We start from the raw sequence: 25,215 nt of genomic DNA, 5'->3' as shown, positions 1-25,215 counted from the left end.
AATAGAAGTGAATGGGGGGCTGTGTTGTTCCAACATTTTTCAAAATATCTTCTTTTGTGTTCTGGAGAAAAAAAGAGTCATACGGGTTTGAAATGACAAGAGGGGTGTGTAAATGATGACAGCATTTTCATTTTGAAGGTGAACAACTTCTTTAACCAAACAACATTGGACTCCATTGACTTCCCTTGTATAGACGCAAAAACATTTCTCAAAATATCTTCTTTTATGCTCCACAGAAGAAGGGAGTCATATACAGGTTTTAAACAACATAAAATAATGACAGATTTTGTATTTTAGGGTGAACTGTCCCTTTTAAAATGCATCAACTAGATTTTTATTGTATGGCCGTTCTGTGAATTTTCTTTGTAGGTGGTTTATTTCGATCACTTCCTCAAGTCTTAATTATGTTCTGAATCTCTGTATGGCTTGGGTTTCTCTTGGGATTCTTTGTTGTATGTCCAGTCACTTAGAAAAGTAAAAGCGCACATGTCCATGACAAGTTGCACAACTTGAGGGCCCATTTTTGTCAGTAGCACAAAACGATGTGGGGTTGTGCGAGTTCAAGTTTAATACTTTTCTGGGGATTACCTGTACGCTTCATATTATGAAACCTTGTTACCAAACCTTGGTAGGAAAGTTAACCGAATGTTATAGGTATATATTTTTCTTTCTAAGCCATTAGGTTGGCTGCATTATTAGCGTTGGCAGTAACTCAAGACACTAAGTGAATCTCAGTCCAGCTGTTAATTCTAATCGCGAGTGACTCCTGCAGTTAAATCGATTTGTATCGATCAAGAAGATATAGAGTATCCTCTTAAATGTTTACGTGGACTCAAATCATAGATATATTGCTTGTAAAATTAGATTGTGTACATAGTAGTGCATTCTGGGTAGGTAGGAAACCACAGGCGGTCATGAATTTCTGCAGTTTTGTGGAGGTCAAAGCACCTGTGACTGCATGATTTTAAATGCCGGGTTCAGTTATTCATGTACATTTATTAATTTACTAGAAACTTTTATTCAGATTTGTGCAGGGTGTCATTTGGAAATAGTTGAGAAAAAATACTTGACTTGTGTATTTCTGTTTTTGTTTTGTTAATAAGTCAGATTAAAGTCCCCGTGAACCGGAAGTAGTAGCGATCGTTTTTACTTCCGCATTTTGACGCATTTCCAAGTGAAATGGAATTTCGAATGAGAAAAATAGTGGACTTGGCTTTCATCTTTCTCTGCGATTTGATTGGAAGTACAAAGACAGCCGTTGCATTTTGAAATAGAGCTGGCAGCAGACAGACAGTTGAAGGGGAGGAGTTAAAGGAAGCTCCGCCCAAGCAGTCTAACATACCTCATCTAAAATGGTTAGTCATTACAGGAAGGAAGTGCATTTTCAGATTTTAACTGAAGATTATGAGGGCACACAAATTTTAAAAAGAGAATGACCCACATTGATAAGCTATTTACAATAAACGCTGAAATGTTTCATGAAAAAATAAGCATTGTCATTTTTTATTTCAATGGGACTTTAAGATTAAGATCGCTGTATTAACTCATTGATATTTAACAACAAAAAGCCTTGTGAGTTTTAGATACCAAATGAGCAGTTGGGTGTTCGTATTCCTTCAACTTCTAAATCCAATGTGTCAACTCTTTTACATGCCACGTCATTAACCGCATTCACGTAATGACAAGCGCACAGATTTTAGGCATGAATGAACAGTTTGAAAACCAAATAATGCACTTTCATAATGATGCATGCTTAATTCTGTTCTGCTGGTAAATCCTCCTAAATGTGACAACCTCAAAGCATCCAATCCACCACGAATAAATCAAAACATGACAGGAAAATAATTGCGACGTTTCTTTTTGCGTGAACGCACTCGTAACGTTACAGTATCTGGCAGTTTAATTTTAGCACTGTCCGGCGTTTATCTGTAACGCGGCCACCAACTAAGGAAGCATCCTCTTTATCTCCCAGCAGTGTTTTCCAGTTCTTGCCGTTCTCTCTTATCGCCTCTTAACTCAGTTTCGGTTATTGTCAGTCCAGGTTGGTCGTCGTGATTGCTGCCCTCAGCTATGTCTTCAGCTCCAGCAGTAATCGGACGCTTCTCAGACGTGAAACCAATCAGACTTTTTCCCCGCTGAGCTCGTCTCAACAGGGAGCCAGCCAGAGAAAATACTCAATCAATGGTCACAATTAAATGAGAAATAATTAAAGGAGCAAAACATGAGACGATGGAAAAACTTCTTAACTTCTGTCGAAATACTTTTCGCTTTTTCACTCCTACTTGGCAACTTTTGTAATTGTGTTAAAAGTTGTAGAGACTGGTTTGGAGTGTATGTTTTTCGTGCCAATGGTCACTGTGTTTCTTGTTACAATAAATGGCTTGTTTTTATCAGAAATTGCCCATGGGTCATTTGATGCTTGTTGTGTACAAAGGTGGTGGGAAATGAGTAGGTCTAATCTAATCTGGCTTTACCTAGCAACCACGTACAAGACCCTAGCAACCACATAGCAGTGGGCTAATAACCATGGCCTACGTTTGGGCAATTTCATGCAAATGTCACCCTTAAGATGAATAGGTTTTTACAAAACCGAAAGGTCTCTTAGTTTTTAAAGCATAGTTTTTGATAGTCAAGTGAATTGTCACATCCATAACGGTCTATAAAGGTCATAAATAGGACCTGAAAATGACAATTTATTAACTTTTTTGTGTTTTATAAAGAGCCATCTCCATTTGTTGGGTGTTGTTGCTTCTGATTTGCACATTTTAATTCACAGAAATCCTAAAAAGTTTGTACCCGTGTCCTTTTTTGTCACATCCATAACCCATGAATTTTTCTCTCTTTTAACATAGAAACCTTGTGCACAGACTGATACGTATTTCCTAGGAGTGTAACGGTTCTAGGTAAATAATTGAACCGCACGGTTCTCCACCAACGGTTCAGCACACGGTCCAACGCGCTTGGACCGCGGTTCATCTTAAATCTGACGACGCATTTATAATGTGGTTCGTTAAAAATGATAATGCATAAAACAGACTGACAAAGTTCAGCTAATGTATGTTTGTCGATGGATACACATTTAATACCTAAAACAAATAAAATAACGTAGACAAATTTCAATTGACGTATGCCGTAATATGACCAGTCATTTATGCTTTCATCACCCGGTGTTGTGAGCGCGCGAGTGCAGGTGAGACCTGAACAGCACGTGTTGCTGTTTAAACTAAACTCATTCAAGCCTTGCCAATTTAAACATTTAAGTGCAAGATGATGCAGAAGAAAACTCACTTGCGCGCTGTGAGAAGATCCGAAGTGCGCATAAGGAAAGTCTCAGACATGGCGCAAATATTGAGTTGTCTTTGAAGCGCTTAAACGGACAAATTCACACACGAAGTAGGTCAACATGCCTATCTTGTCGAGTATCTTAACAAACATAATAGGTTATGTCCTAAGTGAACGGACGAAATGGACGAAAAACAATGCATGTGTACAGTATCAGTGTTCTGGATGTGTTTCATTCCTCTTAAAGCGACAGCAGCATATTCCTGCTGTCTGTTAAAAGTCAAGGAAATCACTCACTGCTTGTGACTCAATAGCTTCTGTAACTTCAATTATGATTCGTCTTTATTTAATTTGTACATATGCAATGTTATGTTTTATTTGATTACTTTAATCCATTTCTACCTTAAAAGGTATATATACAGTATCTTATTTAATTTTCTGCTTTGCTCTGTTGTTTTATTGGTGCTGTTACTTGTAGCTTGATTATTTGTTCTTATTTTTATTTGTCTGTAGTCCCTTTTCCCTGAACATAGCACAAATCGAACCGAACCGAAACCGTGACTCTAAAACCGTGACACAGACCGAACCGTGAGTAATTTGAACCGTTTCACCCCTAGTATTTCCTGATGTGTGGACTCTATCATCAGGGGTTTAGTAAAATATAAACAATTGTGGCCCACAATGAGGCCTCAACAAAATTCTAACGGGGTCTCAAGATGACTTAAAAACAACAACAAAAAAGCATTAAAATTGTTAACAGTGGGGGGCCGTAAAGTGTAAAAAAGAGTTGATCCACTGCTTCACATTCACCCAGCACCTAGCATTGTGTTGCACATTTTACATGTACAAATCCAGCACCATATTGCGTTTACCTTTGTCCCGAACCCATGAACAACATGGTCTGCTGCATCAAAGCAAACCTTTGAATCCTATGTGGCCTCTCATCTCTGCTGTAATTAGTATATATGCGCTTTGATGGTGGGCAAATTTTGTTACTAATGTACCCGGCTTCCATTTTTCAAGTAGTAATAGATTAATTTCACCCTCTAACGCTTTGTCCTCGCTACAGTGTTCACCTTCAAAGAAGCGGTAAAAAACAGTCCGAGGTTCATTTTGTCTGCTTTTGCAATATTTAAGCCAATATGTCTGTGTCTATTCAGCAGGATGAAAACAGCGCTGGGAAAGCTCATTTCTGGTTGCTTATAATTTAATGGACAGCCTATTCCCGCCGTGAGGCGAGTGTCACAGTCATTGTGTGGCTTTTACAAAACGTCCATTGTTTGTTACGGGGTTTAGCATAAGAGCACATCGTCTGTGAGAGAAAAGTATGCTTTCACATCTGGGCATCAGAACAGTTATTATCACCAGTTCTGTATTCAAATAAGTACAGAATTCAATTAAAGGTCAAAGCAGATTGCGATGTCGTACACTTTGACCCCCTTTCATTATGTTAAGCATCCACGTAGCCTTTATAACGCCTCCACAAATGTCATTAACCCAACCGTATGTGTTTATTGACAGTTTACCGTGTCTCAGCTTTAACCTTTGCGTCTCGCCGAAACCTCAAAGGTTATTATGATGAATATTTCTGCTTTGGTAATCTCCATGGTAACAGCAGGCCTGCTTTGATTGTGACGCCGGGACGGCAGGTGTCTCTGCGACGGTTTTAATCAACGTTCTGGCATTTCCTCTCGTCCAATCAGGGCTTGATTACACCTCGCTGATGAGCTAATAATCAGAGAGAAATCAAGAATATGTTTGCGAGTGTAGTGAGCTCCTGAGGACTAGTAACAGAGTTAAATATGCTAATTTATGAAAATAGGTAGGCATGAGAAACCATAGGGTTTAAAGCAGTGGTTCTCAACTCTGGCCCGCGAGATCCACTTTCCTGCCGAGTTTAGCCCCAACTCTGATAAAATTCCTGAAGAGGCTAATCAGTGACCAGTAACAGATGTGTTCAACTTAATGTTGGGCTGCGGAGATTGTTTGGCATATCGCATTAAAGTACCGCGAGAGCGATTCAAATGCGTACCGAGCAATCTGCACTTGACGTTATCGCGGTACTTTAATGTCATATGCTGATAGATTTGCGCAGTGTCGCATTACGTTGAACGCATTTATTCCTAAAGACGCTGATTAGCTTGTTCAGGTGTTTTATATCAGAGTTGGGGCTAAACTCGGCAGGAAAATGGATCTCTCGGGCCAGAGTTGAGAACCACTGGTTTAAAGTGACACAGGTAACTGTTGTTGTGTTTTTGATTTTGCTTAGCTTATCGGAAACCAACAGGACCTTAAACCAATGGCGCGGTCTGTAAAACCGAAAGTAAAGAACGAGAGAGATGGGAAAAAAATAAACAGCTCATAAACACTTGTAACTGTTTGTTAGGTGGGGTGAATTCATAGGGTTAAAAATGTACCTCAGTTTTTAACCTGTTGTTGGGTTTTTATAAAAGGTCCCTAACCTCAAATATGAGAGAGTTGCGTTGATTTGGAGCAGGAAGCGACACCTAGCAACCACCTGAGCCCCCTAGCAACCACATAGTGATGCCCTGGCTACTGCTCATGTTGAGAAAATGTTAGTTGGAAATATGTAAGGTTGTTTTAGGGCTGTGCAATTAATCGAGATTAATCATAATAGTCACTTTTGCCCCACAACGATTACAAAAACGAAATAATCGTGATGAAACTATTATTGTGTGGCGATCCATTTAGCAAGGAACTACTACGGTGTAGCTTTTGAACAGAAAGACAAGTTATTTATTTTTGTTTGTCGTTTTAAAAGTCAGTGAGCAGTCATTGTAAATAATCGTGATCTTAGTATCGGCCAAAATAATCGTGAATGTTATTTTTGTCATAACCGAGCAGGCCTAGGTTGTTTGATTTTCCAGAATGTTCTCCGGATCATTTGATATAGAGAGTCTAAAGTCAAAGTTTAAGATTGACCTTTCAGGGGTTTTCAAACTGGGTCTGGGGGTCTCCAGAATGTTGTAAGGGGTCCCCAGGAAATGTTTGAGAAACAAAAGTCAGCAAAAATTGTTGAAGATTATTACAGTTTAAGTTCTACAAACAATATGTTGTCTTTATAATATCACACTTACTATTTGTCTAACAGTTTAAATGCTTCTTCGTACAAAAAAATGGATGTGTGTTTTAAAAAGGAGGTCCCACGCAAAAGATTCATCGTATTTGGAGGTCCTCGGCATGAGAAAGTTTGAAAACCCCATGGCTAAAAGCAGATGTTTGAATTTGCAGAACTCACAGTCAGTAGATGACATTGCTTGCAGCTTGTCCTGCAGAAATCATTTGATAATTTTATGCAACTTTGATTGCAAATACCACATGGTTTTATTAATCTTGTCTGCTTTGATTCGCCTTCACTATAAGATTCGAAACAATCAAATTTGCAAACCAAAACCAATCTACGGTGCCTGTCGAAGGACTCTCCAAATCTCTCCCTTGTGGGATTCCTAGAACATTTATTTTTTTAAATGTCAACACGAAATCTTTGTTATTTCACAATTGTAAAGTACTAATTTAGTCACAGTTAAAGATATTAGAATGCAATATTTTTATGGTTCTCGTTTAGTACCTGAGGAATACTTTTTGAGTCTAACACTAAACTGTTTCATCCGACACCTGCTTGTACCTCGTCCTTACAAGAAAGGAAGAGAAATGATCTTTAATGGTTTCATTCGACAGAACCACAGTGTGACTCTTCATCCGGCTCTTATGACCGCTGTATGCGTTGATAAAGCTTTTATGAGATTTTTTTAAGATTGCAGTAGATGTTTGGAATTCATGCATGTTGAAATCCCAGTTCATGACCAGATGTGCTTTTCAGATCAAGAGTCGACTCCGTTCTGGTGAATATAGTGAATTTTTGTGCACATCTGCATGCTCACCCATGGCGAATGTGTGGCTCTACGGGGACATTTTTAAGAACAAAAAATGCTGTTCTGATGTCCGAACCAATAACATTTACAGTACTAGGGAAGTCATATTAAATGCTTCACAAAAAATAAAATAAAATGTAAGCATAGTTGATCGGATTACTTGCTCATGTTTGGTTTGTTTCCTTCAGATTTAATAGCCTGTAATATGTCATCCATGCAAAACACTCTTCTAGATTACAGCCAAACGTAGCGTGCGCACATGAAGCGTGTATTCGTGCGTAACAGCGCTCTGTGTTTTTCCAGAAAACATGAATGCAATGAGTGACTTGAGCTTTGATTTGATCTCCAGAGACTGCAGAGTCTGCCGAAGAAAGAGTGGCAAAGCATCAATTCTGTCCATCACATCTGTCTGGCTGGGAGGGTTTGAGTGCTATTGCAGGTGACATTCTACTGTATGCCAGACCTTCCAACTCGCTTTTATTCCTCCCAGACCCCGCTCAGCTCATAAAGCATATGTCAGCAGTCATGTTAACATGTCACGACTCCAGACAGTGTTTGTCTGTGGTGGATGTTTGTCATGGGGGACGGGGTTTTGTAGGGACAGAGAGCTTTTTGTACCGATGAATTTTTATTTGGTTACGGTGAGGATAGAGAAACACGGGCAGGAGGGTATTTCACAGATGTAATGTGCAAGAAATGTGAATTTCGCCGAAATGGAAGAAAAAAACGATCTGTTTTGTTTGTGGTGCTGGAACCACAATTTGTTTTGATTTGTTCTGGGTGGTTGCTAGGGTGTTGCTATGCAGTTGCTAGGTGTTTTAAATGATTTATTTTTAGGGAAAAATCTTTCGTCCAATTGCTTAGAAAAATAACAACCACACAATTTTAGGTCTTGTTTTTGTCTGTTGCACAAATTAGGTAGGATGAATTATGCGCTATATAATACTTTTGCTTATGTCATAAATCTTAAATATGATCAACAGTAATAGTCATAGCAAGCATCAATAAACATGGTCAGGTAGGTTTTTGTGTTTATTTTGCGATAGAAATGTAAGTTTTACAGTATGTCTCAGACTGTTTCAGAGATAATGGCCACACCACTCATTCATCTGTCCGTTTTAATGTGTAATCTGCAGATATCCTTTGACATAAGTTAATGTTTTTGTGCTGTTTGTTACTGATGGCAGCCAGCGTGCTGTAAATCTGACTGGTATCCAGTCAAGCATTCTTTAGCGCTTTATGAAGCATATAGCAGAAACCCTATAAAATGCAAATGCCGGAAATTTCTGCAGAACATGAAAGGAAACAGAATGAGAGGTGTCGTTGTGGGTATACGATATAAATGTGTGTTGTGCACTTCAGTCCAGGCCTTATAACAAACCCTGAGTATTATATCAATATAAAAAGTATACATTATGAAATATATACAGACGCAGAAAAAAGAGACTATTTCAACACTTTTTTCAGTTTTGTTTTATAGGTATGTGTTTAGGCAAATGTATCTTTTTTTTAATTCTGTGAACTACTTACAAAATTTCTCCCAAATTTCAAATATTTATAATAAACAATACATTTATTTCAAAAAAATTAAAACTGGAGAAACAGTTTAAAATACCAGAAAAGATGCTATGTATTTTTTCAGACCTCAAATACGGCAAAAAATACAAGTTCATATTCACTTTTAAGCAATACAACAGTAATTTAGGAAAAGTTTTTTTCCTAAGATATAAAGATTTTGATCAGTTTTCATGTGTCTTGTCATGCTGTCAGCCTTTTACATTGCTGTTGGATGACTTCATGTCACTCCAGAGGTTTGATTTTGTTGAAATTCAACAAACACTGGACTGGAATGACCACAATACATCTAGAAATGCTGATTAAATAAAAATGTGGAATGGTTTCCACGACTGTATATACAGTATAGTCTAAATATTGAAAATTCAGTCGGTCAAACAAATGGGTTTTAAACTGCATCCAGATTATACGATTTGGTAGCTCATTTGCAAGCTCCCTAAAATATAGAATTCTATAAAGCTATTATCGCTTAAACCAGTGGTTCTCAAACTTTTTCGTTGTAAGGCCCCCTTTGTGTTAAGTGCATCGCTTTGCGGCACCCCATATAAAGACGTATAATCTTAAACTTAGAATTTTTATTAAACCAAAACCATTCAGTTATACAATGCTGGAACCTCAATTCTTTTGGTTGGTGGTGTCATCTTTCTATATTCATATATTTCATAAAATGCCACAAAATCTGTGGCCCCCCTGGATCCATCTTGGGGCCCCCCAGGGGGCCACGGCCCCCAGTTTGAGAACCACTGGCTTAAACCCACATATGTGTGCAGTTTATTAGGACAGTGAAAGTAAACCCTCGAGAATGGTTTTGATATTTACTCTGCCACTCGTTCTGTTGTTCTTTTTTCATCCGAGGCAAAATGTCAAAATCTGCATTTAAATGGAAGTCTTTTTGTTTTTCATTTGCATATTTCTGATTATTCAATTACGTCTCCTCCATTCGCAGTGTCTGGCCCTCAGTCTCTGTTGGGAGGTCACAGGGCACTGATTCCAGATCAGCGGTCGCCAACCTTAGATACGCGTGCATAAGTAGGCTACCAGACAATGAAAGGAAGAGACAAATATTGTGTTTGTTATTTGGTTGTTTGTGTCAGAAAGAATTACAGGAAGTCCCTTGTACTGTATGCGTGACGGATTAGCCATTGGTATTGTCCTGTCACTTATAATGTTGTCTTGGAACTTTTTCCTTGTTTTCTTATGATTTCGTTTATTTAGCCGTATTGTAGATGCATCTCCATCTGAATGCTGGGTCGAACGCGTTGTGTGTCGTTTGGAGATGAAAGCACTAAGGACTGTCAAAGATGAGGCATGATAGGCAGAATCCATCAAACAAGCTGTTTTGGTTGTATATATATATATATATATATATATAATATACCGAAAACACAATGTCATTCACTGATGGCGAATATGTTGAGGCTTTCGTCTTTTGCTTAGATGTGTAGTAATTTATTAAACAAAGAGAAATGGCAGGGAATGTAAGTGTTCAACAAAAAGCTTGCTTGAAAGATGCAGGTGTATTTGGCCTGGTACATGATGTGAGAATGGATGTAAATTACAATTTGAAAAAAACTATGATTAGAAACCGTTTAAGCCAACACCGGACACAACAAAAGGTGGAAGACAAAGTGTTTATTGACCACATTGAACAGTGAGCGATCGACATCAGGAAGACTGCAGATGGTGTTCCGACCGCTGTTCGAATGCAGAATGGAGCCGGCGAGTGAATTGAGGAAAAGTGGGTCACACCATCACGAAACAGCGCTGAATAATTCACCAAGCAGATCTTAATGAGCTTACGGCCAATGTGGTAAAGATCGCTGGAAAACTGTCTGCTCTTACGTACTCACGGTTCCATTCATTGCCCGAGTAAATGGACTGCACAGATGGAGTTATTCTTCGGCGCTCAACAGTGAAGTGGCAAAATGCAGAACACGTTTGGCAAGGGTTCCTTTGACAGTATCAAACGCCTTCTGGCTGGAAAGTGTCAAGTGAAGCCTACAGCAGCTGAATGGAGTTGAAGGGTTTGACACTTTGCGCAGGTTTGCGAACTGTATCATGAACAAAGATGGAAAGCACAGGGTTGAAAAATCCCAGACATTGCATCTTGACTTGCTTCAGTCATTAACATCGATTCTGGCGTATAAGGAGAGTTTCTTTGACTGTGCTGGTGGTCTCGTGCAGCTTGAAGTTAAAGGTGTCTAAAAGCTAAAAAAAAACAGGGTCAGAGGTCACGCTTGAAGTCATGTGTTTTTCGTTTTTGTAAGGATGGCAGCATTATTATTAGTTAGTAGAAAGTTGTGTTCAGTGCATTTCGCATTTGTTTTGCTGGGTTTTGTTTTTATACAAAATAAAAACTTTAATAACGTCACTGTCCTTCCGAAACCTCAGATGTCCAAATTGACTGTTTTTCAGGAATGGGACAAAACACTACTTTTTAAATTATTAAATTGACAAGCACTTTTTAATTCTTTTACATTTACATTTACGACCCAGTGCCAAAAATAAAGGGTGACTAATAATAACGATTCATGGCAAAAAGTACAAATCTGGAAATGTGGGGGTACAAAGTTTCAGAAGGACAGCAGCGATTTTATCTTCAAAAATTGAATCTTAATTTTATTCTTGATTTTACACCTGTACTCTACAGGTTTGTTTAATTATTTGAAATATACACTTGGACTTTAAAATATAGAAATGTTACACGTTGTACACATGGTATTTCTCATTTTAGTGCACCATCATTTTTGGAGAACAACATTTTGTACATCAAAGTAGTCCCGTTAAAGTTTTGGTGTTGGGAACTTTCAGAATCAAATTCTCTCGCATGTTTCAAAGTCTCTAGATTCACTGCATCTGTTTTCAGTGACATCATAGATTGCTTCTCCACTAAACACATCTGTTGTTTTCCTAACAAGCCGTCACAAGCTCATCAAAACAGTAGCGTTTTGTTCCAAACCCTTTTAGAACCCTTTTGAAATCCATATCACAATAGCAAAAACATCAACTTGGGTCACACGTATTATGTCAAATTATATTGAAATAAAAATAGTCTGGAAGTCTTTGTTAGTGCAGTGGCTCCAAAAAGAGTATTTGCACATTTAAGGAACTGTTAAAAATGTTTATTTCATTACATTAGAAAATGCAAACAAGCAGTTTGTAACCTTGCATTTTGTTAAGAACCTCCTGAATGATCAAATGTTCTGCTTCATCATTCATAATATTTTTTTAAGTTACACTTGGTGTGATATTTTGACTTTTTGTTAAATATTTAATTGACTTTGGCTTAAAAATATCCACACACAATTAGGGTTGACCGTGTTTATTATTGTTGTGTTTTCTAGCATAAATGTGTAAGACGGATTGTGTTATTTGGTAGCTAATGTAGCCTTTCGTCTGTTCGTGTCGTATCATGTCATGGGTATGTTAAAGCACCATTTGCCGCTAGTAAGGAGCAGTTGGCTAATTATACATCTGCCTAATCAGTAGATAAAGCTAATTAAACAGCCAATTACAGCTCTTCACACACCTCCGCCTCGCACTCACTGCAATGACAGTTTCCCGCTTCCTCTCTTTAAGCTCGGCAGGGAGCTCTCGCACCTACAGATGACTCAATAACTGAACAACTGGAAATGAAATTTGTCGGGATGCGCTTTCTTGTCTTTGCAATATTTTGTACATGTTGACGTACGATATAAACAAACAAATGACTGAATTTTGTCTGTTTCACTAATGACTGATTCAGAGAATCACTAATGGACTGACTTGTCATTGGTTTGCCATTCGATCTTTATTTAATTATTTTATTGTTTCGTTTTTGCATGTAGCTGACAAAAGCAATGCAATGAGGACAGTGTAGTTTTGTCATGTTTATTGTTTTTGTGATGAGAAAAAAGACTTGGTGCCACAATAATAGTACTTTTAATATTATGAATGAAAATAAAATGTATTTTGTCGTGAACAAATGTTAGACTTGCTTAACCTTCTGGTGATCCATAGAAAGAAAAAAAATCTTAATTTAAATATCGTAGTAATGTATGATCATTATCAAACTTGTCATGCAATTGGTCCCATCCTTTGATTTTGATGGATGGCTTCAGCGTGGAAATAAATGAGGTCTTTTTTTCAGACCAGTGCCTGTTTTCTTGGCTGTGTAGGTTTTAGTGTTTGGACTGCAGATGGTTCTTGGCATTCTCTCTGGATTTGTCAGGAGATATATAGGCTGTTACATAGCGTAAGTCCCTGGAAGCTTCTGGAGGCTGAGTCATTACAGATGTCGTCCCATACATGCACCCTGAGCAAACTCCAGGCCTGCATGTTTCTTCTTTCTTCCTCATTGCCTCCCCCCTTCTGTATACGTGTGTGGGTTTCTATATCAGTGCACTGTGTGTGTTTGTGATGTATGAGGAACATAAAAGCACATATAGTCTATAGAATATATAGACACAGTAATATTTTAGCCTTTTCATTCATTTGTAAATTAAAGAATGGAAAGACATTTTTAACCAGCAGTATCAGGAGCTGCTGAAGCATCAATAAATCATATTTGACACGTTTACATTATACACGTTTCTTGAAAAGAGGAGATGAATGTATCTAAGGGATAGTTCATCCAAAAATGAATATTCTGTCATCGTTTTACTCACCCTCTTGTCATTTCATACTTGTACGACTTTTTTTTCTACAAAACACAAAGGAAGATATTGTGAAGAATGTTGATAACCAAATAACGGCGGCACCCAATTGACTTGATTTTCTGTACATACAATAGAAGCGAATTGGGTACCACCGTTGTTCGGCTACCAACATTCTTCAAAATATCTTCTTCTGTGTCCTGCGGAAAGAAAGAAAGTCACACAGGTTTGAAATGACAAGAAGGCAAGTAAATGATGACAGAATTTTCATTTTGTGTGGAACTATCCCTTTAAACTACAGTAAATGCAGTACATTTGAAAAGGAATTTGACATTAGTTTTTTTTTATTACTTTTTTACTAAATTCACAAATAATTTTAATTGTTTTAATTACATACAATTAAAAATGTTTGAATTTGTTATCTTTTGATAAAGGACCAAAAGGACAGACATGTCTAATTTATGTAAGCCTGAAGCAAGCGTCTCGACTTTAAATATTTGACGATACAGAACGGAGAGAGATGATTTGGGTTTTAAGCAAAAGTTAAAATGCTCGAGCGCCAGTCAAAGAAACGGAAAGAAAGTTTATAAAGAACCGTCTCAATGAATTAATAGAAAAGTCTTCGAAGAGGCAAGAAAGAAGACGGATGGAGTTGATCTTCACCAAAGAAAGCTCAGCGGGACCTGCTGTTACTCGCAGGGTTTGATGACTCGAGCTCGACAGTTGCGGTAGAGGCGAAATAATTGAAGGTCCGTTGAGAACGAAAGGATGAAAGAAAGAAGAGCAGAAGAGAAATGACGCTCGTTTGAACACCACCAGATCTTCACGCTATCTGTTAGGAGCACCGTACCGGTGTCTGCCGGCCCCACCACGGTCGATCATTTTTCTTCGCCGTTTCGCTTTTTATTATACTTTAACTTTTCTGTCTTTCCGAGGCGCGACCGTTCTCTTTTCATATGGACTTGAGGGAGGTTTTAACATCAACAAGAACTTGTTGTTAGCCGAAAGGTCAAATATTGTTCATAACACCCTTTTGTGGCGGTGGCAATACAAACACACATTGATAAGGTCACAATCTGAATAACTCCCTCTCTAAAAAAGAATAAAAAGAAAGAAAATATGGGCTGACCTTTTTTAAAATGTGATGTGGGAAAATAGAAAACAAAACCAAGTTGGAGACAAAGGAGAGGCATTTTCACACGGTCTGTTTGCTGGGGACAGGTATTAGAACGTCTGGTGTCAAGGGCCCTTCAGGGGCAATGGATAAAACACCAAAAAAAATCTTTACTGGAGCACTTTGTTCTAAATGTAAAATAGATTTGCTGCTAACTTGTCATTATAGAGGTCAGAGATATAAAGTGTGTCTTTCGGAGAAATGGCTCGGTAAGAAGTGAATTTGGGAAAAGATTTGACAGGAAAAGCACCTTTGTGTATTGATGGCCTCATTTTGTGTTTGCTCTCTGTTGGATCGACTCTGGGCAAGAAATTAATCAAAGGCTTCATGCTTTTTCATTTCGTGTCTGTCTGAGGTTTTTGAGAGATTTGTATACAGTGGGAAAGGGAACCTGTGGCGTTTCTAGTAGAGCGTTGCATTAACAGGTCACGAGTTTGATTCTTGGAAACACACATACTGGTAAAATGCTCGGAAGTTGACAACTAAACCCAACCATGTGTCCTATGGTTGATGGCAAAAATGTAGAAAACAAATAATGTTTGTAATGTAGTAATAATATATTATTTATATTTATTTACAATAAAATTGCATAAGAGAGAGATCTCTTCCTTGTTAGTTTTTTTTTTTTTTTGCTACGTCATACGGTTTATCAACTAACCGTAGTACAGTATATAGTATAGATTGAAAGTAGGGCTGTCAACGTTAACACATGCGAAAAAAAATTCAGATTAACGCATTAAAATATTTAACGCAATTAACGCAGCATCCGTTTATTTTGTCATCCTTTGTCTAGCGTAAAATTATATAATCACTTATTCATGTAAAGGCCTTCAACCATTTAAGTTGCTTTGACGTGTTCAGTGAAGATAGACAGCTTCTAGCTGTGGGATGCGGTACAACGCAACACGACAGCGGTCCAGTCTGGTGTATACAATCACAGGCTACAGGCTGCGTCAGTGAATCTCTGTCAGACATCGCACCAGTATTACGTTCTCTTTCATGCTTGAATGAACAAAAACACACAAGATTATGTCAGAAAGCCCGTTTTGTCTTGCATTTTCGTAAGCACAGACTTCGTGTTAAATAAATGAATGCAAAGAGTTGTGAAAATGGGAAAGGGGCGTCAGATCTGCGTAGAGAGACAGCTCTTAAAGGGGCCGCGTTCTTAAACCATGTTGATCAAAGAACAAAAGAAAAGAGGAAATAAATGTGTTTTGTAGCTTTAATTCTGTATTTAATTTAAAATTTAGCAAGTGTTTGAGAACTACATTTCAATTTCTGTATATTTCCTACCTGTTAGACGTGATAGCTCTAAATTATACTACTTTAATGATGAATGGCTATAATTAATGTTAAAATAAAGAAAAAATCATCAATTTAATGGAGACACCAGTTGCAGTACAAATATCCGAATGTTGCCTTTCATTCATAAAATGATGTTGTTAAAGAATCTGTTGTTTCTACATTCATTTGGAGATTAAATGTGAAATTATTAGAACGTAAAAGTATATTTATAAACACTAATGTTATGTGCGATTAATCGTGATTAATCAGATTAATTTTTTTATCAATTGACAGCACTAATTGAAAGTCGCTATGGTGGGTAAAGTGATGAGTAAGTGGTCATTAACTAGTTAGTGACTATTAATTAGTGACAGTTAGGTAGTTTGCTGTTTAGGGAGCAAGTGAGTGTTTGTTAGTTTTGTTTACTTCTTTGTAGCTGCTGTTGTATTTGTGATGGTTTGTTTGTTTAACTTAGTTTAATTATAGGCTTCATTTACACTTCACACAAATCCAATGTTTGTTATTCTGATGTCTGTCATTAAGCAATTTAGGAAAATATGTCTGTCTGTTTGTTAAGGCCGTGTAGTGGTTGATTTAGTAATGAGAAACTTTATTTTGCTACAAATGAGTAACTGTTATCATGAATAAAGAGGTGAAGTTGGACATTTTGGAAATTCTGCATGTGCTCCTGCACTCTAAAAAATATTGTGTAGACTCTACAAAAAAAATTAACGCAACAGTTTGCATCAATATTTTTGATCATATATTCCTATATAGAGTTCATCCAACAAACTACATTGGGTCAGAAAGATTACTTTTTTCTCTTAGATGAAATGTATTTTTAAGTAACACCAACTTAAAAATTGTTGCTCATTATTGAAATAATTAAGTTGTTCCAACTTTTTTTTAATACTGATTTAATCAAAGACACTGGTTGCAATAAACTTTTTTATTTTATGTCTCAATTTATAAAAATTCTCAATAACAATTAAAAGCAAGAGCTGATTGTGCCTATAGCATCTCCAATAAGATGCCTTTTGTGTAAAACAGCATTTGTGGTCATTTTCTTTGAGCCTAACCATATCCTAAGCAAATGCTCTATCCTTCAGAACAATGGTAACCTCTTAAAACATAACCACAACACTTAAATGCCAAGAGAACAAAATATTAAACATGATTAAGTCTCATGCTGTTCTAATCTTGATAAAAATCCATAAAATAACTACATTAACTCTCATTATCCAGTACCATGCAAAGCATGATGGGAAATGGAGATCCTCAGCAATGCTATACTTTGATACAACAAGCATCAGTCATGTACCCTCAACTGTAATACATTAAGTTAAATGATTGAACATGAACACATTTATTTTAAGCTTTTCAAACACTTGACACATAGAGTTTGAACTTGTTTACATATGTTACAAGGTTTGGGAGGAGTCATGAGATCCGGAACTCAATTGGTGTTGAAAAATTAAGTTATCTAGCCAGTTACTTTGAGTTACTGCAACTTAAATATTGTCGTAAACACAAACACAGATTTTTAGGTTAAAATTACACACAATATTAAGCTTAAGTAATTATCAACATTATTAAGTCAGCACAAATCATCAAAATAGAGTTTCACACTTAAAAGTTTTAATTATACCAATCATTTTGACTTGCACCAATTCATTCAATTAAGTTGTGCCAACAGATGCCATGAATTATTTTTTAGAGTGTGGTGGACATGGCGAGCATAAGTCTATTTAAGCGTCAGAACGACCATATTATTTGGCATATTCATTCATATTCTGTGTCTGAATAGGACTCTATTCAAAACATATTGAGTGCCACAAAGATCACTTTGTGGAACTCATAAGTGAAGTCAAATAAATTTAGAGGATACAACAGTGCATATTGTGTGACCTTAAACACAGTACAGTACATACTCTGCTTTAAAATCCAATCCAGTCTGAGTGACTGAAAATGTTTTTGTGTTTGTTTGGTTTAACCTAATTTCAGCCCTCTTTTAAATGTTTTGAATCTGGTTTTCTAATTTAAACATTTTGTGAAGTTATTTTTTTATTTCAAAAAACAAATTTAAGTCACAGTGAAATTAAAAATGACAATTCAGATTTTTTTATGGAATATTACAGTGTTTAGCCTATTATAAACGATTTCACTTTTTCTTTATTCCAGAAGCTGTTTTACTCACATATGCATAACTGTAAAACACCAACGATTTTGAGTCTAAAATACACCACAAATAATAAATAAAACACAGATTCACTAAAAAAGTAATTAGTAAGTTTGTGACTAGACATTTTTTGTTGTTTCTACATTGTCTTTTCACTCAAGATGTACACTGACTGTCAAATATTTGAAAACACTTACTCACTTATTCATATTTTTTTTCAAATTTTAGAAAAAAGTGAACTCATCAAGTCTGTGAAATAACATAAAGGATACTAGAGAATTAGAGTTTGTTGTATTTTTGCATCTTCAGTATAGTCTCATTTTGCCTAGAATTTTCAAAAAATGTTTAAGGGGTCATATGCCACGGCTAAAACGAATATTATGGTTTGTTTTAGATGTAATTCAATGTGTATACACGATTTAAGGTAAAAAAAATTCTGTATTTTCTACATACCGTGCATGTTTGTATCTCCTCTTTGCCCCGCTTCTCTGAAACGCACAGATTTTTTACAAAGCTCATCGCACTGAAAAGCGAGGTGTGCTACGATTGGCCAGTTAACCAGTGCGTAGTGATTGGTCGAATACTGCAAGCGTGTGACGGAAATGTAACGCCTCTTACCATATTTGGAACATCAGGTTCCAGAGCAATTATACTGACAGGTACGCCCACCTTACTTGCGTATACATTTGGGCGGTCTTGATTCCACGAACTGATGTAGATTTGTGGGGGTGTGGTTACACGAGGCATTTCAGGCAGGTCTGGGTGAGCATTCGCTTTTAGATAGAATGCATCTTTTGTTCCGACACTTTCATTTTTGCAATTTTACGTGTCTAATACATGCATGGGCAACACACCAAAGACACAGAAAAACACGTGTTCGCGCCATATGACCCCTTTAAATCAGGAATCTTCTTGGGCCGTCTGTCCTGGACTCCTATTCGCTGCTCTTTGTTCATTATTCAGTCAAAGTTATCCATTCCAAAGACATTTTTATTCAATAAAAATGTAGTTTGCAATGAAAGAAGTTAATATTTGCACAATAAAATTTTTGTCTACGAAACTCCTTTCAGTCATTTAAGCACACACATTTAAAACCTTTTTAAGACGATAAGAAACATTTCACTCAAGTGTTCTAAAACGTTGTGTTCTTAACTATTTGAAATAAAGTCTGCATGAAACAGAAGTTGCGATAGTACTTTAAGTTAGGCTGAAACACACAAACAAAAAAAAAGCAAAAGGTCAAGAAAGTAATTAGTGACGTTGTGACTAAACTTTGTTTGTGTGTTACTTTATATGTCTGCTGTTACATTCAAGTGATAAATCTTTAAACAGATTCTCTCTCCGTCTCTCTCCCCAGTCTACTGGTCCAGTGGGGAGTGGCAGCATGCAGCTGTTGGAGACGGATTTTTCCTGCACTCTAACCGGACTGGTGGATCTGCATCTCTTCCATCAGAAGAGCATCCCAGTGTTTCTCAGCGCAGTCACCATCGAGCTGTTCAGCCGCCAGACTGTCAGCTGATTTACCCATCATTCCTAGACCACACAGCGTTCAGGGAGCCGTGCACACACACACACACACACAGAGCCTCTAAGTTAGACTCACAGACACAGAACTCTTTTAATAGCTTTTCAGGGACATTTAAACAGAGTTAAAAAGTATATAGGTGAGCTGACAAGGGGATGGTTAGGATGCGTGATTTTATTGTGTGTAATCTAAAAAGTTAAAGGTTGCCTCAAAGAATGACATCATATGTAAGACCTTATAATAGACTACACAGTGTAGGTAAGTACCGTATGATGTTTGGGGTGTTTCGCTTACCAGAGGCTTAACAATCACCTTTTTTATCAACGAAACAATAAAGAAATATTAAACTTTCAGTCTAATACAAATTGTTTTATTCATTTGGGATATGAAAGATTTGAAAAAACCCTGAAGTGATCGAAGATTCATTCCTCCCGTTACTATACAACAGCAGTTTGTATTGTGAATTACTAGAATAAACACACAAGAAAACTAGTACTGATTATTATGAATTCCCCATCGATAAGCTAATAGCTCCTCTGAAACCACTGTATTTGCCTTGTAGCTCAGCCTCCTCAAGTATTATGTCTTTTTAAACATTTGTTTTGAACATTCTGGCACCGTCTCCTGGTGGATGTGGGAGTATTTCAATTCCTCCGTCGTTTTCACGGGCAGCAATTAGAGCTCATTTTTGACTATTCATTCTGGTGTCTTTGTTCAAATGCCACATAAAGTGCTACAGTTTCCTGTCCCACACACAATAAGTTTTAATCTAAGATGAGTCAGACCGCTTTCAAACGAATTTCGACTCGACTCTGTCGTACTGTTATGGCAGTGCAAACTGCCTCTGTGCCAAAGCAATTAGCAGAGAATGTTACCCTCATCCTCCATCCTCGATTCAGGTTGTGCGTCGAGGGCTTGGCCCGTATCCTCCTCTCTTCCAGTGCCAGAGAATATATTGCAGATGCAATGGCCCTGCTGTTAGATGTTCCCAATATATGCAAACTCAGTCTTTGGCAACTGTGCACAAACCATGTCAAACCGAGTCCGTTTTTCTTCCTGTGTCCAGACCTGCTGCTTTCTTACACTTTCTGCCGTACTTTATTTAATATCATTTGTTTAACAAATGCATTGGTTCAAGCGACTTTGGCCTTCAAATGAGATCCCCTGTTCTTTCTGTGACACCCATTTGCCTTTTCATCACCCGTTTTTAATATTTTATTCTTTCCGTCATTTATCTTCCCAGTAAAATATGGTAGCCGCTCATTGGTTATTTATGAGCGTTTTTGTTTTTGGTGAATGGTCGTTATATAATTCATAGCTTTGGGTGGAGGATGCTGGTGGGGTTTATACAGTATGCTAATGAGGTGCGGTAAATGGATGATAACTGAATATTTGAGAAGTTTTAGGGCAAACAGCCGCACTGCGAAAAAGTGTGGATTTCAGACTCGGAGGTGAGATGAGGTACTATTCTTTTATTTAATTTGATTATTTTATTCGAATCAAATAAATGAATGTCTGCTCTCTAAAATGGTTGTTTTAACCAATGATTGGGTTTAAATGAACCTCTGCTGGGTTGTCGGGTCAAATATTGGACCTTTTTAAGGGTCATTTAAACCAACGGTTGAGTTTGTCCGTATTTGACCTAACCATGAGTTGAAATAACCCACTATTTTGTCATAGAGAACTAAAAGACTACAAAATAAATGCTACATTGACTAAAATTATTTTGGGGTCAGATATAAGTAATTGCAAAGCGTCTCAAATCTAATGGCTTTGATATTTTTAATGCAAGACTATTCATACAATAACTGATTCTTATGGTTTTAAATGAAACTGCTGTAAAGTGTTATCTTCTGTAAAGGTGGCAAGCGTTTTATATTTAAAAAAAGAATAATACTGTAAATGCTCCAGACGTAAACAATAACATACTGTGTAATGCATAAAGTATTTAAAGACCCCATTTATTTCATACCTTCATGATGTTTAGAACCCGTATATAAGCCTTTTTTCTGTGGAACACAAAAGAAGATCTTTTGAGAAATGTCTCTGTGGTTATGTGTCCATACAATGGAAGTCAATGGGAGCCAGTGTGGTTTGGTTACCAACAAAATATCTTCTTTTGTGTTTTGGGAGGAAAAGCAAGTCATGCAAATTTGGAATGACATGAGGGTGAGTAAAAAATGAAAAAAAATTTGGTTGAACTATCCCTTTAAGCCATGTACCGTATGTACATGATGATTGGTCGTGCCTTCAAACCTTCTGTCAAAGCATCCACATGTTTTTTCGTGGAGGTCTGGTGGTCCCGCTGGAGATGAGACGGGAGATATCGCTCCATTGTGTGCCTTATCTGTCCGTACTCCGCTGTGGCATTTGCAACTGCAGAGAATGTCATGCCGTGTCTTTGCTTCCCCCATTGCCACCGAGATACAGACAGGTCTTCCCAGTAGACACAACCCCTGTCACTCAAACTCAAAGTGTGATAAGAGTATGATTTGAGCAGGCTTGATGCGTTCGCTGTATTTTTAACTAGGGCACGTAAAGGAGTGAGAATAGGCCTACAGTATAATAAAGATTAGCTCTATAACTGGAAAGTCTGTCTCTCCCTATTTTCCTTCACATTCCTTTGGATAATAGCGGGTAAGGGATTTCGCTGCGTTTGATTCCTCTTCGGCTTACCGAAAATGTTCTACAACTAGATAACAGTACTTGTGATTATATTAGCACCCTTGAATTCTGCACCCTCAGTCTTTCTCTATTTCTCCCAACATGCACGCGCAGTAACATTAGATATCACTGAGTCACAATCACTTTAGCTTTCATAAGTCGGGTCTAGCCAATCGCTACGGTTTACATTGTTTTGGGGGGGTTCGAAGCTGTGTTAGAGGCACGATAAGTATATTACAGAGCCCCAGGAGGAGCTTTCTTCATTTTGTTGTCTTGCTGTCATTACTTGTGATCTGTTTACGAATTCCGAACATTCTCTGCTGTAGGGCTTTAATCTGCCCGATCGGTAAAACTGCAGCCAATTGAATAAAAATAGACGTTTTTCTCAGAATGTATGCTTTATTCAGTGTTATTGTACTGTTTGTCACACTGTAAAAAATGACACGGATATTTACTTTAAAAAATGATGGTAACAATATTACACAAAATATTTTCAAGTATTTAAAGCTTATTTTTAACACAATATTCCACGAATAAATCAAGTAAAATTACCTAAATTATTTAAGCACGTGACATGAGAAACTTAAAAAACTCAAGAAGAAACACTAATTTGGCATTGGAGTTAACTTCTCGATCTTTTTTGTTTCGATTTAACATTTGTTATGGTTTACGACATATGATGTACAAGTAAGCTGACAGCTGTCTCAGTACTGGCATTAGCACCATTACTGTTCACTGAGTGAACCCATATCTCCCATAACCTAACCACAAGCGCAACTCTTCTGAACCATGCTAACCACGAAACTCAAAAATACAAACAGAATCTCTTCTAAATCTTAAAGACAACTGAACAATAAAGACTATAAAGTCTTTCATTTTATTGTAAAGCACATAAAATAGCACTTTTTCACAAAAATGACTCTCCTAATGCTGTCGCATGCAAAGCATGCTGGGAACTCTAAATTCACTGCTCAGTTAGTGAAATTAAGTAAAGGAATAAACGTAGTCCCACCACAAAATAATGCATTTAAGATCCTTTATACACGTTAAAGTGGGTTGAACATGATCAAATTAAGTTGAATTCACTCAATAATTTGTGCATTTAGAATTCCGAGATTGTTTCTATCATTTTAACTGAAACTTTGGTTATAAAACAAGAACACAGTTGTATCAAGTAAATTTTACTAAATTCATTTCATGAAAGTTACTACAAGACAGAATCGTTTTTTACAGTGCAGTGGTTCTCAAACTGGGGTCCCAAGATGGATCCAGGGTCCATCTTGGATTTTAATCAAATTTGTATTGTTTTTTATTCATCTTGAAACGTACATTATTTTTTTACATAAATAAAATACAAAGAAAAGCGTTTTTAAAAATAATATAAAAAATAATAATGAAAGTAAGGTAGACTGGCCAGTTACAAAAAAAGTGAATGACAAATTACTCAAAAACAAATGAAATAATATACATCCCCACAAATCTCAACATAAAACAACTGAAAACATTCCTGCCTAACCCCTAAATGTTCTTTGTGTATTTAAAAAAATAATTAATCTCTTCATGTTTTATTGCCTCCGCTTTAATGCTACTAGTAAACATGGCTCGGTAAACTACAATTATTGTTCAGCTCTTTGACATGTCAAATGCTCTTTTTGGATAAAGCGTCTACTATGAATAAAACACAAAACTACATGCTGTACAGTATACTGATGATTACAAACTACAATTTTAAGGTGAATGAGCTTTAATCTAAGCAAAGGGTGACTATAATTTTATTCATCTCAAATATAAGAGTCTTTGATTTCACTTTTTAAAATGGTGTCAAATAGCTACGCATAAATAGCCCAAACTTTTGACTGGTCGTGAACAGCATTAACAAATGTGACTTCAAAAGCTTATTTCAAAGAGTGAATGAACACTGTGAAAACGATCCATTACACCCTAAATCTCTCCATTATTCCGCCTCATTCTTGAACTCTTTTGTTCTGTTCATTTTTCTCTTCCCTCAGGTCTACTGTCGTTTTTTAATGGGCAGACTATGTCTTTGTGTGAGGATTTTATGAGTAAAAATTTCACTTGTAGAGATTAAAATAATGTAATTTTTGACTTTTAAATGAATTAGTAAAGGGTGTACTTGCAAAGACTTGCACTGAAAGAGTGCATTTTAATCAATAAAGTAGGACCGGCTGTTCTTTTTAAACGGTTTTACACAAGCAGGAGTGCTGTAGTGAATATTTATGTGCTGATATTCAGTACAACTAAACAAATGCACTAAACAAGTGTGATTTGTTTATACAACTGTTCTAAAAATGATGGGAATGTCAGAATTATAGAAATATAGAATTGAACATAATGCGATGGTTTACGATTACTGAATGATTTTATTACTTTAAATAGCTTGTCAAAAGTTTTAGGTCAAAGCAGATAGATGTCAATATTAGTGTCTGTGTGTGCATGATCAGTGATCATAAAGAATGAGAAATAATAGTTTTTAATTTTATTTTAATACAGTTCAGATTGATTTTACATCATTGAGTAGTCAGGACTCATAACTCGTAATAAATTATTAATTTGACAAAAGCTCAACATTGATTGATACAAATTTTATGAACGCTAAACCCAATAATCTTATTTTCAGGTCCATCACTAATACGATAATGAAGTTTGTACTTGCTGTCATAAATGTGCTGAAAGAATTAGGCCTGATATAGGATTCTTCAGCTGTGAGGATACCGATGATGATCAAGGCCAGTCATTTTTGGTTTCATTTAAGATGAATACATCATTTGAGATCTAAAATTTATGCAAAAGAATAAATGGTAGTTGGCATGAGCTTTCACTTCTGAGTTACTGTAATAAAATACTTTTTAACATCTACTGTAGCCTGGGTGAGTACTGGCTCTTATGATGAAATATGCATTTTAATAGTTGTGTAAAAATATCAAATATGCAATGATACGATGTATTCCTGGGTTCAAAATGCAACAAAAAAGGTAATCTTCATA

At 36.7% G+C, this 25,215-nt stretch overlaps 1 protein-coding gene across 2 annotated transcripts in view; it reads left to right on the top strand.

Annotated features, from left to right (window-relative positions):
* mad1l1 (mitotic arrest deficient 1 like 1) overlaps nucleotides 1-24,226 on the top strand; it is an 81,579-nt gene extending 57,353 nt beyond the window's left edge. For both annotated transcript variants that reach the window (XM_057332466.1, XM_057332469.1), the window contains exon 18: nucleotides 19,379-24,226. In XM_057332466.1, the coding sequence (XP_057188449.1) occupies nucleotides 19,379-19,540 (162 nt within the window). In that variant the 3' untranslated portion in view covers nucleotides 19,541-24,226. The remainder of the gene's footprint in view (nucleotides 1-19,378) is intronic.
* Nucleotides 24,227-25,215: the final 989 nt, after the last annotated feature.

The sequence above is a fragment of the Triplophysa rosa genome, linkage group LG4 (genome assembly GCF_024868665.1).
Source record: "Triplophysa rosa linkage group LG4, Trosa_1v2, whole genome shotgun sequence".
Taxonomy (NCBI): domain Eukaryota; kingdom Metazoa; phylum Chordata; class Actinopteri; order Cypriniformes; family Nemacheilidae; genus Triplophysa; species Triplophysa rosa.
The sequence above is the reverse complement of the archived record's forward strand: the minus strand, read 5'-3'. Positions and strand labels throughout refer to the sequence as shown.